Source organism: Peromyscus californicus, unplaced genomic scaffold (assembly GCF_007827085.1).
Source record: "Peromyscus californicus insignis strain IS unplaced genomic scaffold, ASM782708v3 Scaffold_21__1_contigs__length_65335640, whole genome shotgun sequence".
NCBI lineage: Eukaryota > Metazoa > Chordata > Mammalia > Rodentia > Cricetidae > Peromyscus > Peromyscus californicus.
The window spans coordinates 230665-246454 of record NW_026294514.1 but is presented as its reverse complement, the minus strand read 5'-3'; the positions used below and the strand labels follow the sequence as shown (position 1 = coordinate 246454).

The 15790-nt window shown below is 39.5% G+C and overlaps 1 protein-coding gene and 1 long non-coding RNA gene across 4 annotated transcripts in view; one reads left to right on the top strand and one right to left on the bottom strand.

The window, feature by feature from the left end:
• Positions 1-862, top strand: part of LOC128117461 (uncharacterized) — an 8277-nt gene extending 7415 nt beyond the window's left edge. Inside the window, exon 2 of the long non-coding RNA XR_008220807.1 lies at positions 448-862. This is a non-coding gene — a long non-coding RNA (uncharacterized LOC128117461). The remainder of the gene's footprint in view (positions 1-447) is intronic.
• The window catches only part of Bivm (basic, immunoglobulin-like variable motif containing), a 24897-nt gene extending 9121 nt beyond the window's left edge, over positions 1-15776 (bottom strand). For 2 of the 3 annotated variants that reach the window (XM_052749346.1, XM_052749348.1), the window contains exons 1-6: positions 15452-15776; positions 8968-9573; positions 3544-3670; positions 2399-2494; positions 1848-1952; positions 1537-1631 (exon numbers count right to left, since the gene is read on the bottom strand). In XM_052749346.1, coding sequence (XP_052605306.1) covers positions 1537-1631; positions 1848-1952; positions 2399-2494; positions 3544-3670; positions 8968-9442 — 898 coding nt within the window. In that variant the 5' untranslated portion in view covers positions 9443-9573; positions 15452-15776. The other variant, XM_052749347.1, reaches the window with a different exon arrangement.
• Between the last annotated feature and the right edge of the window lie 14 nt (positions 15777-15790).

Sequence of the window (15790 nt, the reverse complement as noted above, 5' to 3'; positions counted from 1 at the left end):
TTTAATCTCAGCACTCAGGGGACAGAGGCAGGTAAATTTCTGTGAGTTCAAGGCTAGCCTGATCTACAAAGCAAGTTCCAGGACAGCCACAGCTACACAGAGAAACCCTGTCTCAAACAAAACAGAACAAGGGAAAAAAAAAAAAAAGAAAGAAAAGAACTTTCATTATAAATGTAATACAAAACTTCATTAGTGTTGATGTAACTACTTTAATGCTCCGGATTATATCCGGGATTCCACGGTCAGAGGAGATGGATAAGAAAGGTTGCTCTCCTTGGCACTCACATCATTTTGTCTGCTGTAAACACTCTTACCATGTCCTAGCTTTCCAGAAGCCATAAGGTGGGTTTTCTTCTGTGGAATAATGTTTGTAGGGTTATTAAATATGACATATAGCATCTATACACATGATTTCTAATAATAGGATGTTTTTCTTCTTTCTCCAAGGTATATAACATTCTTCTAATGATTTCAAGATCAGCAAACTTATTCTTAAAGCAGAGCTGCTGTGGCCAAAACAGGGCATGAGGAATTCTGCTGCACCCTCTCCCTTTCCTGCCAAGGCTCTCCCACAGAATCCTCAGGTTTCAACTGAGCACAATTGGAAAATGACTGCATCTTGCCAGGCAGTGGGTGGTGGGTTTTTTGTTGTTTTTGTTTTTCCAATGACGTAGTTCCTCTAGTTCTTCATGAATTATTTGTACAATGACTGGATGGATATGAATGTTCTTGTCCAGTTTCCTGATGAATATGTTAGGATGCCTGGCACTTGGTCCCTCTGATTTCTTTAACTTCGGTTAAAATTTCCTTTAACATATCCCCAGTCTTTTATTTGTAGAGTGGAATAAATCTTTGAAGTTGAGGAGATTCTTTAATCCTTATCACAATACCCCATTGCAACAATCTTGAATAAATTCTCCAATTTCAAAGAGGGTCAGAAAAGTTTCTTCTTTAACAGTACCTTACAGTTGTCTGCTCCACAAAATTCAGTTTATTATGACAATTGAAAAGTCAAAATCATTAAACAATACAAATAATTCAACTACTATACAATAAATAATCATTAAGATCAACTTCATTAACATGTCTGTTAAAACCAAGACTGTTCTACAATAGTGTTGTCACTTCACAGTTTGTTACCCTATAGTTTTGTATTATCATTTGATGCCAGTCCAGCATCAAAAGTCCTCAAATGCTTTCACTGTTTTAAAATGAACTGCAAATTCCATGCTTTATCTTAGAAGTTTTACTGTCAAGCACACACATACAGAACAATGTCCTAAACAATACATGCAATGTGTCAAGAGCAGTGTTTACAACATGCCTTAAAGTTCTAAAGTGCCCTACATATTACTACCATGATTTTCCTCTTAGATAAAGAGGTATAAAAACATCAGACTGTTGAGATTTTACTTGATGTCCTAGGAAACAATATAGCCAATTTCTGAGATGTACTCAATCTGAAAGCTTGGACTTGTGTGTGTGTGTGTGTGTGTGTGTGTGTGTGTGTGTGTGTGTGTGTTCATTTTTACCTACCAGTTTCTCCAGCTGTTTTATTCTTCCCATGGGGCTTATATAGAACATAAGAACATCCTTTTACATGGAAGTGGTCATTAATTTGTCTAAACCATCTGAAAATAAGAAAATGATTTACTCATAGCAATAGTTTCATAACAAGGAAGGGCACTGTTCTAATTGTACAGAAACCCAAGCACAGCACACACATGGCATATCTAAGGGAGCCTGGGACCCAGTACCAAAGTATCTTTTACTGTCCACATACACTACAGCATTATCAGTTCATAAAATTAGAAATAAGTTGTTGTCCCTAAGGGGCAGATCCATACCTCATGAGTGTTGTATTTCCAGTGAAAGGGCCAAACCTAATATCTTCAAATGGGGGTTGGAAGCCCAAAATATGTAATGCATCTTCTTGGGTAATAGGTGGGAGACTACAAAAGAAATATTTCCTTTCATTTCATTGTTCCAGTCATACGCAAATACAATCTGCCTCAGTGTTAATATACAGGTTTAGCTAGCAAAGAGTTTTAGCAATATTTTTCATTTTTTATTTTACTAAAAATACATGCAAATATTTTAAGATGAAAGGCTTATAGCAATATGTACATTTTTCTCAGTTTGTGAAAAATCTACTCTCAAAGTCTTCCATTATATATTAAAAAAAAAATTTTTTTTCTTTTCTTCTTGAGGCAGGGTCTATGTAGCCCTGGCTATCCTAGAACTCACTGTGTAGACCAGCCCAGCCTCAAACTCACAGAGATCTGCCTGCCTCTGCCTCCCAAGTGCTGGGATTAAAGGCATGTGCTACCACACCAGGTTTCCTTCAAACTACTTTCAAAGATGGAGTTTGGTGATAGCAATAACCTGGCATACTTACTTTCCAGCTCCCATTGTGCTATATAAGAAATTCCAACAAGAAATTAATGAGGAGATGCCACATGAAGTCTTGTATTGTGGCCGGCTTATGCAGTACCTAAGAAATTAAACAGTTTCTTCACTTGCATGAATACAAAACATGCAAAACAAAAGTATACATCTTATGAGTGATTTAAAATGTGACCATAAGGCAAATTTTAATGCAGTGTAAAATCATTATTCATTTAAAATATTTCCTACTTATTAAACACAAAGAATACATGACAGTAAAAATCATCTATTTTATCAAGAAGAACTACATTATGGCTAGCAACCTACTAAAGCACATCTTATTTAAACCAAGAAAGGAATTATTGGTATGCAAATTCTGATACCAACTACTCAGATTACTATGTGAATGCCCAGCTGGCGTAGGTACAGGATCATTTGTAACTTCTGAAATACTGGAGAAAGAAAGCAAATCACTGTCTCATTGTGTCAAGAGGTTCAGAGATTCTTCTACTCAGACCAAAGAACATTCCTTTATCACCCACTATGTACACATGAACCCATGGGCAGGGAGCCCCAGAGCAGAACTGTCACAGGATTTAAAAGGAAAACATAAAATCCCCCAGACAGAGACAGAGAAAAAAGAAGAAAGATAGTCTAAATTGAGACTAATGGGCCATGACAAGCAAGCACATATATGGGTAACTTTTAGAACACTCTAGAAAATGTTAATTTAGTCTGGAATTTATACACAAAAGAAATACTGATAATTTTATTAGGTGTGGCAGTTAAAAAGCCATTTTTAGAAATGCATACTTAAATAATTGGATGTAAAATATGGTATCAGTCACTTCCTTGAAAATTCTTCAACAAAGAACAACCAGGCAAACAACTACATCAGAATTTAAGTATCATCCAAAGTAGCTTACCATTAGGAGGATTCACAAAATGAGACTGATGGCCAGGTGAGTCTAGAAAATACTGGCCCAGCTCAATTAGTCTACTTCCAAAATCTGAGATATACTTAAAGTATTTAGATACAATCTTAGAACTAAAGGTGTTCATAATAAATAGAATTTATTAACTTATACCGGGCAAAATTAATGTCAAATTATATATTTTTAAGAATAGAAAGTAAAAACTGGGATGGCCACATACCATCGTCTGAGATCTAACACTTTTCGCTGTTTAACATCTTCAAGAGGAGAATGCTGGGGACACTCCCTCTGATGCCGCCCTTTTTTATCTGAAGTTTTTTTCTTAGAAATTTGTTTCTTTGTATTGCCTACAGTACAAAGGAATATAACAGGAAAATTCTCAGCTGAATTAAACCACCACACCAGGAGGTACAACAGAATTAGAGAGGAATTGCTATGCATTCTGAAAATGGTATTTGCAAACATCTTGAAGTAATTCTTGTGCTTTCTAGAATAGTCCTCTTCACTAGAAAGAAAGCAAGAAGCAAATTAAAAATAATTTGAACCACCAGGAATGGTATTTCCTATCAAGATTGTAACCAAGTCCAGAGCTAGTGTCTTAGAGATGGTAAAATAACCAGGCCAAAAGTCTTTAGCCACATCTACAAGTTACTAACAGGAAAGAATTAAACTAGACCACTTTCCTGAAAATGAATCCTTTCTATAAAACAAGAAAACCCACATTAACATAATTCTATTAAGACACTGGATCTGGTGTGATGACATTCTGTCCAATGTGTTACATTATTAAAATAAAATGCTGCACTAGTAACCAGAATGCAAAACATAGTGTCCTCTGTGTCACACACACACACACACACACACACACACACACACACACACACACACAATCTTCCCAAAGACATGAATGACTGCCTACTGGGGAGGGAGAGATATGGAAAATGGACAAAAGAGACAAAAGTGAGAGAGAGTTTACCTTGTTTAATTTTGATACATTTATTTATTTCTGAACCATGTTGATATTTTATCCACTCAAAATAGTATATATATATATATATATATATATATATTAAAATATTAATCATAACCAAGGCTGATTTTGTTAAAATGTTAACATTCCTTTCAGCTATACTCAGATACATTAATATCTTCCTGACATCATCTATTTTAAATAAAATAAATCTCATATGAAAATTAATTGAGGCCAATATTTTATTTTTGTGTTATCAAACAGATTATGTAGACATAATGCATGCTTACAGACTCACAGCAGAAGATCTATTTCAGTACCATAAACAATAACCATGTAGCTCCTATAACTGACTGGGACTCAGGAAATACTGCCACACAAGGGATATCTGTAAACCATTATGCAATGAACACTATACAATCAAAACACAATTTCCCCTCCTGTTTAATTATTCTTTCTGTGTCTTCACAGACAAAATGATTCCGAGCTTAACACCACTTGCAAACGTGAACTAAATCTCACTGGACCAGATTCTTTCATTGGTTAAAATGAATCTCAGAGCGAAGACAGAAAAGTGACTTTCCTTGGGACTCCCTCCTCTGCCTCTTGATGACTTAATTCCCTTGGTAATTTTGGCAGGCACTCAAACTTGTGAGGCTAATGAAACACCAAGTCTGAGACTCAGTGAGCCAAGACTGCCCTGTCATTCTTTCCTCACTGGGTTCTGTGAGTCTGTCCCTGTGCTGCTTTTGGTGTGTGTGTGTGTGTGTGTATGTGTGTGAGTGTGTGTGTGTGTGTGTGTGTGTGTGTGTGTGTGTGTGTGTGTGTGTGGTGTGAATCTTCAAAGGGTAAATGAGCATACACATTGCAAGTAAGAGATCTCCATACCACTACAAGGAGATTTGGTTCTAGAGCCAATGTTTCACTGAACTTGCAGGAAGAAAGCAATGTCAAAGTAGTAGCTAAAGCATAACATACAAAATGACCTTTATCCACTGCTCTGTACCATAATCCTATCCTTTCTTCCCAACCCTACACCCACATAGCCCTCTCCCACTACAATTAACTACCCTGGAATTTAGAGAAAAGTATGAGGAAAGAAAATAAATGAAAATCCAGAGCAGTGTGTAGTGGCACCCACCTGTAATCACAGTACTCAAAAAATATTAAATCAGGAAGATTAAGAATTATAGGCCAGAGCCTGGAGAGCTGGTTCAGCAGTTAAGAGCACTGGCTGCTCTTGCAGAGGACCTGGGTTTAGTCCCACGTGGTGGCTAACAACCATCTATAACTCTAATTCCAGGATCCACCATGCTCTTCTGGCCTCTGAAAGTATCAGGCACACGCATAGGGCACAAACATCATGCAGGCAAAACACCCATATACATCAAGTAAAAATAAAATAAATAAACTTAAATGAAAAGAATTACAGGCCAGGCTGGCATACAGAGCCAGACCACTCTCTCTCCAGGAAATGGAGAAGGGACAGGGAGAGCAAAGGAAGGAAGATCCACCATTGTTTTTCCTTACAGAAGCACAAGACAGAGCTCTGGGCAATCATCACCAAATGAGATAGAAAGGAAGCTGAAAACAGGAAAGTTATCAAAGAAATAGAGGCCCAAATTCTGTGTATAAATGTAGACCAAACCTTGTCCTAAGACCTGGACCACACATGCACAGAGTAAACCCCAAACAAGACAGCCAGGGATAATGGCCCAATCCAAGAACAGAGCTGTCTTTCAAAGACAGGGCTGGCAGTTTCAGTTCAATCAGAGAGAGACAAAGAGACAGAGAGAAACAGAAAGACAGAGAGTGACACACAGAGAGATCAAGAGAGACAGACAGAGACACACACAAAGAGATAGGGAGGGAGGAGAGAGAGATTGCTAGATTGACTGATTGCTTATTTGCTTGCTTGCTTGCTTGATGGGTAATATACCAGAGTTGATACAACAGGACATTCAGGATGCAATCCAAAATGATATAGTGTGTGAGAAAACTAAGAAACGATTCACTCTTAAGGAAAAGTTAAGGCCAACTCTGACCTAACCCAGATTTTGAAATCTGCAAAGAATTTGAAGTATGAACTGTATTAGATGATGTAGATAAAATGTTCTAGTAATAAATGAAGATACCAAGGCCCTGCAAGTGAGAAACAGAAGCTGTAAATCAATGTAACGTCTAAATCTAAAAGTAAAGAATGGAAGATGTACCAACAAACATCAATCAAAAGAAAGCTGGGACAACCATGTCAATATCAAAGCAGTTTTCATAACAAGACACTCCTGAAACACATGCCATATTAGTAAAAGGAACATTTTTCTGCTGATGGAAGGTCTTGCCATGTGTCCTGGATTAGCCTGGAACTCACTATGTATCCCAAGCTATCTTCAAACTCACTATCCTTCTGCTTCAGCCTCCAGAGTGTTGGAATTACAAACAAGTGCCACCATGCCTGGCTAAAGAGGGTCAATTCTTGAAGAAAGCATAAAGATTACACATATGAGTTTTCCTAGTAACAGAGCTTCAAATCACACTTTAAAAAATCTCAACAGTGGAGAGTAGAGAGCACCAAGAAGCTGTCTTCTACCAAGGCAACAACTGCAATGACAGGTGCTATTCTGGAACTCTGGAGACTTCTGGAAATGTGGCACATTTTAAGGAAAGGCCAGAAAGGAAACCACACTTAGATAATACACAGCAAGGTAACTAATACTCATTCCCCAGTCCAGTGACCAGCAACTGTAAGTGTTGCTGGGTCACCTAGGGGTTCAGGTTGGGCAAAAGGGACCAGGAGTGAAGAATGAGTCATCACTAAAGGCCCTGCAAATTCTAGAGGGAAAGTACAACAAAATTATCAATAAGGCAATTCCATAATTGTAGTTAGAAATTTTTATATCCCACTACAAACTCACAGAAAACAGGAGAAAGCACTCCGCAGCTTGTTTTAAGGGACCTGCATAGCTCTAATTATAAACCCTAAAGCAAAACATTACAAAAAAAGACATATTGTACATAAAGACAGGCACCAACAAAGCATGTCAGTCCCCTGAGAATTACAGATTTACACAACAATCTCTGGAACAACTGATTTCAAAATGCACAAACAGAAGTAGAGGTTTTATAAAACCATCAGAGTAACTAAAAACAAAATAAAAATCCTAGTTCCATCTGGCTATGCAACTTTGGGCAGATTTATCCTATCTAAGACTCAATTTCTTCACCTATACAATTAGAACAGCAGAACCTAGTTCATTTAATCCTTGCATTCCTGTTAACTCAAGGAAAGTGAAAAAGCATTAATATCTGAAGAGCACTCCAGTGCAAGGGTGAAGACTGTACACCACACCCTGAGTGATGCCATCCTCCTACACTGTTCATACACAGCCTATTTTGTGTAGATAGAGGACTTTCTGGGTGCTCAAATTTTACCATTGTCATTTTTTTATATAATTTTTTATTTTTTTTATGTGCATTGGTGTTTTGTCCACATCCATGTCTCTGTGAGGGTATCAGATCCCCTGGAATTGTAGTTACAGACAGCTGTGGGTGCTGGGAATCGAACCCAGGTCCTCTGGAAAAGCAGCCAGTGCTCTTAATCTCTGAACCATCTCTTTAGCCCCTACTGTTGTCATTCTTTAAAGTAGATCCTAAAAGATGTTTCCTTTTATTCCCAGTAATTTAGAATTTCTGTTCATATTTCAGTAATAGTAATGAATATGTATTTCCATATCTTATATAACCATTCTTATTTCTACCTCTATCTATATTACATATAATATATAACAGTATAAAATAGTAATATTTAATAGTATAATATAGAAATATACACTAAATCTTAGATACAGAATGTTTGATTATATATTTAATTCTTATGTAATCCTGCTAAAATTTTGGTATGACAAAGAATTCTAGATTTATAGGTTCACTGTTATCTAAAATTTAAAAGCAATTTGAATGCTTTATGGCCCTGTTCATATTATCAACCAATTTAAGACAAGTATTTCTTAAGTTTGGCTTCAGAAAAATACATCAATACCAGGTCTGACTGAAGAAAGAACTTCCCTTCCCTACCATCAGGAAGTTTTAGAGCTACCACTGAAAAGGAGGGAAGGAGATGTCAAACAGAATCTCCTTTTAACATTTGGAACAAGTAGTGAATGGAAAGAAATGTGAACAAGTCCTTAGAAGCATACATACAGACATGTGAGAAATAAAATGGACTTTAAAGTATGGTAGCTACAAAAAAACTTCAAGACTTTGATCAAAAAAGATGTTCTTTTTACATTCAAAAATTTTCAAAACAGAAGTGTCTTAATATGTCCTATATTAGGAAATATGAGCATGTCCCTGCAAAGCTACAAAATAACAGTATTAATCTAGCTGTGTCATTAGCCTTTTCTGAGCTATTATGTACTTATCTTTAATACTTACATTTTATTTTTTTTTATTTTCAACGCTCCAAAAATGTACACATAATGTTGGAAGTTTTCATGGGCAACACATTCAGGGACTAACTATGCCCAGGGTTACTCAAAAAAAAGAAAAAAAAAACTGCAATGACAGACAGGATGGTTAGCGATGCTACCTGTTCAGCAACAGAAAATATTTCACTGCAAGATTTAGAAATACGTGGCATTGTTTTCACTTGTTAACTTCATAGCTCCTTCTTACCTGATTTGTGTTTCAAATTTGTGGTCACCCCATCAAATTCAGATTTATCAATTTCCCACGCAAGAGGTAGCTTGCCCAGGCTGGTGGATAAGTTTTCCAAGCTATTTTCTTCATTATAGATTATTTCTGATGTACTAGTTGGGATACCAATGTATCTTGAACTATTTTCAGCAGAAATCGAGGTATTATCAGGGAGGCAAGAAGAGCGGGCTGGGTTAGGAGTTTTGTAGATTGAGGTTGCCTGGTTGAGGAATGCATAATCTGAACATATGGCATAAATTTTTTCCCTAGTATGAGTCACTGGACAACTTGAAGGATAATGACCATCTCCTCTGGGGCCCACAGGTGCTCCTGAGGCATTTGAGCAAAAAGATTGTACAGCACCTTGGAGATCCTCTTCTGGGGACTTGTTCTCGGATTTGTGCTCACCATGTCCAGAATCAGTGGATCTTCCAGCTTCTGCAACGTTAGGCATCGAAAGCAACTGCAGATGTCTCTGTTCCTAGGAAGAAGTCGCAACCCTCTCGCTTTTGAAAAACTTTTTTTGAAAACTTTGGCAAATTTTCACAGCATTCTATAAAAGCTTCAGAGTTGACAGATGGGATCCTAAGAAAAGACAGAAGGGAAAGATTGTTTGGCTATCCAGCAGGCATGATGAATGGCAATAAACTTTATAATGAGTATGTTTCATATACCTGTACTCAATGCAAATTGATTTTATGACCATACAGCCTGAGTTATGATGACTAACCATCTATCTTATATTAGTGATTAGCTTAGGGGATGGGGATACAGCTTAGTTGGTTAGGTGCTTGCCATGCAAATATGAGGACCTGTTGTATCTTCAGCACCCACATTAAAAAATAAATAAAAAACTGGCTGTCCCATAATGCCAGTTCTGGATAAGAAGAGGCAGGAGTATCCCTAGGGTTTGCTGGCCAACAGTCTAGCCAAATCAGTGAGGCTCTGGTACAGTGAGGGACCTTGTTTTAAAAAATAAGATTGAGTAATGTGGAACACAGTCAATGTTGACCTCTGACCTCAACACACATGTACACACATGCATGTGCACCTGCACACACACACACACACACACACACACACACACACACACACACACAAGCTTAAAGCAAAATATGAGAATGAAATACAAATAACCCAGTTACAAGGGGAAAGTCACATCTGTAAAGACATTACAGAAATGAACAATGAGTTCATGAAAAGAAGCTCATTATCATTAGTTGCTATGGAAACACAAATCAAAACCACAATGGTTTACCAACTCATACCCACCAAAATGGCTATAATAAAAAGACACAGACAACAGTGAATGTTGGGAAGTGTGTGGAAAATCAGATCCCTCATATGTCGCTATTAGAGATATAAAATGGTCTGGTGAGTTTACCTAGCAGTTATTCATACATTTCAACACTTACTGTGTAGTCTGAAAATTTCCCTCTCGATACAGATAGTAAACATTAAACCATGCCCCTGAATAGCAGCATTACTCGTAATGGCAAAAAGTGAAAACAACCCAAAGCCTCATAACTGACTAATGGGTAAAGGTGGCACATCCATCTGGTGAAACACTACTTTGCAATAAAAAGAACTACTGATCCTGATACAAGATAAATGGACTTTGGAAACATTATGCTAATGAAAAAGCCAGTCACAAAAGAACTGATCCCTCAAGAGTTAAATTTACACAAAACCTCCAGGAGCAGCAAGTCTACAAAGTAGAGTGTACCTTAGCTGTTGCCTTGAGATGGAAGGTTCAGCATGATAAGCCTTTTCTTTGAAATAATGAAGATATCCATAACTAACACAAGAACATAGTAAAGGTCCAACTTAGAGAATATTCTAAAATGCCACTGAAGTGTACATTGTAATGAGTGGATTGTATGGCATATGAATTAAGTCTAAATAATACTGTCTAAAGTAGTACACTGACCAGATGATAAAAAATGTATATAGGGATAAAACATACATGATGATAATGATCATGTTCAACAAATAAAGTTTACAATTTAAAGTTACTCTCACTAACTTCTGATCATTCCCAGGGAAAACTGGGCTTCAAGTCTAACCTGATTCCCCTGAGAAAGAAAATAGTAAAGTTCAAATAGCCACTGAGGGCATTCAAAGAAGCTACAGCCTTACAAAGGAACAAGTCCCTAGTGAGGCACAGCATCATAGGAAATCAAAGGTAGGTTCCTTGTGGAGCAAGACAGGCCTTTCCAGGCTCCAGTGCATGAAAGATTAAATCCATCCATAGGGGTCATTGTGCCTTTTTACTACTGATATATCTTCTCATTTGCTTATGGTAAACACTAGAAATGAAAATAACCACAGATTATGATTTGCTCAATAGCCATCACACAAGTATTAAATGGTACAAGCCTGGCTGAGTCTCTAAGAAACAGATGTGATGAAGAACAGAGGACCCTCCAGCATCTCCTGAATGAAAGGGTCACAAACACCATTAATGCAATTTAAGGAAATACACTCCTAGGAAGGAGATTCCGTCTGTGCCATGTAAGCTTCCCCTTCTATAAGACATGACTTTGCCTCACAACTTCAAGCAGGCTTTTTTCTCATTTGCAGTTAACAGTGGCTCACAGGACAGAGGTACATTATCAACAAAGTGGTACCTGCCGTGATTTCACTGAGAACACTTTTTAGTAAAGAAGTCTTAATATGTCTACAGATAGTGTCTGAGTTTTCTCCTTTTTCTTTGTTTTGTGGTGTGATGGTGATAGTGCTGGAAGATGCAAAGGGAAGCATAATGCATGAGGTTTGCAGACCACGCTGGTCTTCTCTGACAACTGGATTTCTACAAGTCCTGATTTCCAACTTCCTAGCTGTGATTCTCATTGTTGGTTGTTTTCTTGACTTTTTTGCTTTTAGCTCTTTTGGGGGCCCACTACCCAGCTCCCAAATAAATCACACACAGAGGCTTATTCTTAATTATAAATGCCCAGCCTTAGCTTGGCTTGTTTCTTAACCAGCTTTTCTTAACTTTAAATTATCCCATCTACCTTTTGTCTCTGGGGCTTTTCCTTTTCTTACTTCTGTAAATCTTACTTTCACTGTTACTCCATGGCTGGCTGTGTGGCTGTGTAGCTGTGTGGATGGCTCCTAGCATCCTCCTCTCCTTGTTCTCTTGCTCCTCCCAGATTTCTCCTTCTATTTATTCTCTCTTCCTGCCAGCCCCACCTATCTTTTCTCCTACCTCACTATTGACCGTTCAGCTCTTTATTAGACCCGCAGGTGTTTTAGACAAGCAAAGTAACACAGCTTCATAGAATTAAACAATTGCAACATAAAAGAAGGCAACAGATCTTTGCATCATTGAAAAAATGTTCCACAGCATAAACAAATAATATTCTATACCACCTCATGTCCTTCTTTAAAAGCTGTGTGGTGGAGGGGTACAAATGTGTCTGTGGTTGGGTGAGGAAGAATAACAGACAACAGATGGTCAGTTGGGGCAGTGGACAGAGGTTACTGAGTCAGTGCATCACACACACCCAGGCACTGCTCTTTGTAGATCAAAACCTGACACTTAACTCTACCCTGCCATCACTACCTTCCTCAAGGCAAATAAAATTTTGACTATGGGAACAGCAATATATATCACAATTTGGTGATTTTATGCTCACTTGGAAACTACAGAAAGGAAAAAAAAAGTGTGGGCAAAATTGAATGTGGTAGCCCATTTCTATAATCCCAGGACTCAAGAGGCAAAAACAAGAGGCTGCTTCAAGATTGAGTCTAGACTAAATTGCACAGCTAGTTCTAAGCCAGCCACAATGGGCAGGAACCTAGCTCAAATAACTAAAACTAAATAAACAAAATAGGCAAGGGAATCAGCTTCACTTAAGAATGAAAGATATGACTGAACTTGCTAGACCATGAAGGTGATTAAGAGCACAGCACTCAATTAATAAAACATGTGGCCATCTGTTTTTGGTTTGCTTTAAGCAATAGTCACTGAACAAGAACAATCTCTTTGGTCTCATTTTATCTTAAAAAAAATAAATAAATGTAATCTACCAGAAGATATATTTTACATAGATTGTCCCTGAAAATGAAAAGTATTAATATTTCCTCCTTTGAACAACTGTTTTTATGTGAATAAAACATTTCAATCTCTGAAAATATGTATATTTATAGGTTTGGTGACACAAAATATATTGCAGAAAAAGTTATGAAGTATCAGAAGATATTTCACAGAAAATGATAACAAAATGACCCAGAACCCATGCTAGTGTTTTTATTTCCACGCCATGACTGATCCACATCTGTGCCCCTCTGCAGTTAAACTCAGAAGGGCCTCTGCTTTGGTATCCTCAGGACTTTACTAAGAGCCTGCTTTCTTAAAATGAAGAGAACACAATTGCTGAAAACAAAACAGTTACAGACATAGATCATTCTAATAAGCTGCAATCGTAGTCTCAGGAAAAACTGGGGTATGAAGGGCTGATTGCCCACCACTTAGCCTGCAGATGTCGGGATTTGTATCTCCTTCCATCTCTATGTTTATAACTCCATGCCACTATCTTTCTATCCTAATCCCTACATAGAGAGCAGATAATAAAGTCTGCTGCACATATGTCTCATAGAACTTCCCTGCATAAAGCCTTCAGCTCTTGGAGCAAAAGGCTAACCCCTAATTGGTCTGAAATCTATCTCTTTAGAGCCACCTTACCCCACATACCGTCCTCTGTCCTTCCACAGTATTTTGGTTTTCTGAAATCTGTCTTCTAGCCCCCACCCTCTTACTAATTCATTCTCACCCACCTTCTAAAGGTATACTCAAATGCCACTTGGATATTCTAAGTAGGCCAGGTTTCCTGTTCATACAGTGGAACCTTTCTTTCCAGAATATGATTTTACTTTCGTGTGTGTGTGTGTGTGTGTGTGTGTGTGTGTGTGTGTGTGTACAAACGGCTGTCTCCTGAAAGTCTGGTTGTGCTGACAATTGTATCCCAGGGCCTAGCCTTTGTAAAAGCTAGGTCCAACAAATACTTTTTAGGTGCCTACATTGCACCAGACATTATTGTAATTGTTTCCCCCCTCATTTTGATTAACATATTAAGACTTGGTAATGAGAACGATTGCAGGAATACAGTTCAATTCCGCAATTTATTCACAGTATCTCCCAAGCAGTAGGAACCCCAAACTTTCAGGACAGCACTAGAGAAATGATTTGTGAAAGTCATTGAAATGGACAGTTCTATCAAATAAACATACCTATTGCAAAGCCAATATTCATCGCCTGAGTTATATTCAAGTTATGTGCTTTTCGTGTCGACATGCCTAAGTATCACGTTCAGTAGAGAACTAGACATCTTATAAAATCTCAATAAAGCTGTCCACATGTCGCAAATAGTATAATCAATATTCTGTATAGAAAACAACTGAGACGCAGAACAGAACAGTTTTGCTGAGGACTGCTGAGAACGCAAAGACACCAGCTTGGTCCACCTTCTCCATCAGCATCCTGCGCACAATTTCCTGTCTCCTAGCCTCGACCATCAGACCAGAATCCGCTCCGGATGGCCTACCTGCGGGTACCAGATTCCTGCAGCGAACGGTGCCCTCTTGGAGCCCAGGTTCTGGGAAGCCAGGAGACTTCACACCGCCCCCCTTTGAGGCTCCGAGGCAACCTGAAGGTGACAGCAGTGCTGGCGGAGCAGACCAGGGAGCACCAGGACGTCAGGAGTGCAAGTGCAGCAGCGGGGCTGTGCTGGGTTCCCACTCCCTGCTCACAGTGGCCAACCGAGAGGCCAGTGTCCCCAGGCCCCACTGGCCGAGGCTAGTTAAAGCCTACTAGGCTCCTCCCGGCCTGCTCCCTCACACCTAGCCGGAAGACAAGGTTCACCAGGAGGGGGAGCGCGCAGGCCCGTAGGGTGCCGCTTCCAACCTGCAGCGGACTGGAGGGGCGGGTAGCAAGCCGGCAGTGACAACAACCCTGGAGCTGGTAGGGGAGGCCGCGATGGATAAGCTAATATAACCAATAATTACAATGGCGGAAAAATAAATAAATAATCCCCAAGTCTTGGCTCGCAACCAGGCCGGCTTTAGCTCACGAGCAACCGGGGGTCTGAGTTTTCCACGCCCCTTGCCCGGTGGAGTGAGGGACCCAGCCTGCGACTTCTCTTGCTCTCTGGCCCAGATGCGGGTGTGCATAGAGAGAGGATGCCCACTGCAGACCTGGTGGCCGAGACCCGTTATGCTCAGCGTGGAAACCCGCTCCTCGAGAGGGTAAACCAGTACCCACGGATGCACTACCCACGGATCCACCCCAAAGCCAAGCTTTGTTTCGGTGATTTCTATCCCCTGAACTTCTCCCTCCTTAGAGACCCAGCTCGACTCAGATCCTTCCAGGAAGGACCGGCATCGAGGCAATGGCGGCGCTGCGCAGAGGCGGAGCGCATGGCTGACCAGTCCCTGGGCCCGGCCCACCACCGGGGAATACCTCTGTTTTCGTTGGGTCGCGGAACTCCAGTGCTGGAAGGCAAAAACAGATTTGCATCCTCGAGCCTCCTACCCTAGGCCCGGAGTCTTTCGTGCCATTCCAGCGCACAGGGACAGCGCCAGGACCTTGGAGCCGGGTGGTTGAATATCATTGACAACACCTGCCTTCCTTTCATCGTTTAATATATAACTGCCATTTGCAGGTGCGGTGGATACCGTGGACAAAATTTTTGTTGGGAAATCTTAGCTGTGACTCCAAACATGCCAGTCCCCTGTTGCGCAACTGTAGTACTTAAGGTTTCCCCGAAAGATGGGATCCAAAATTTTAAAGGGGGCGGGG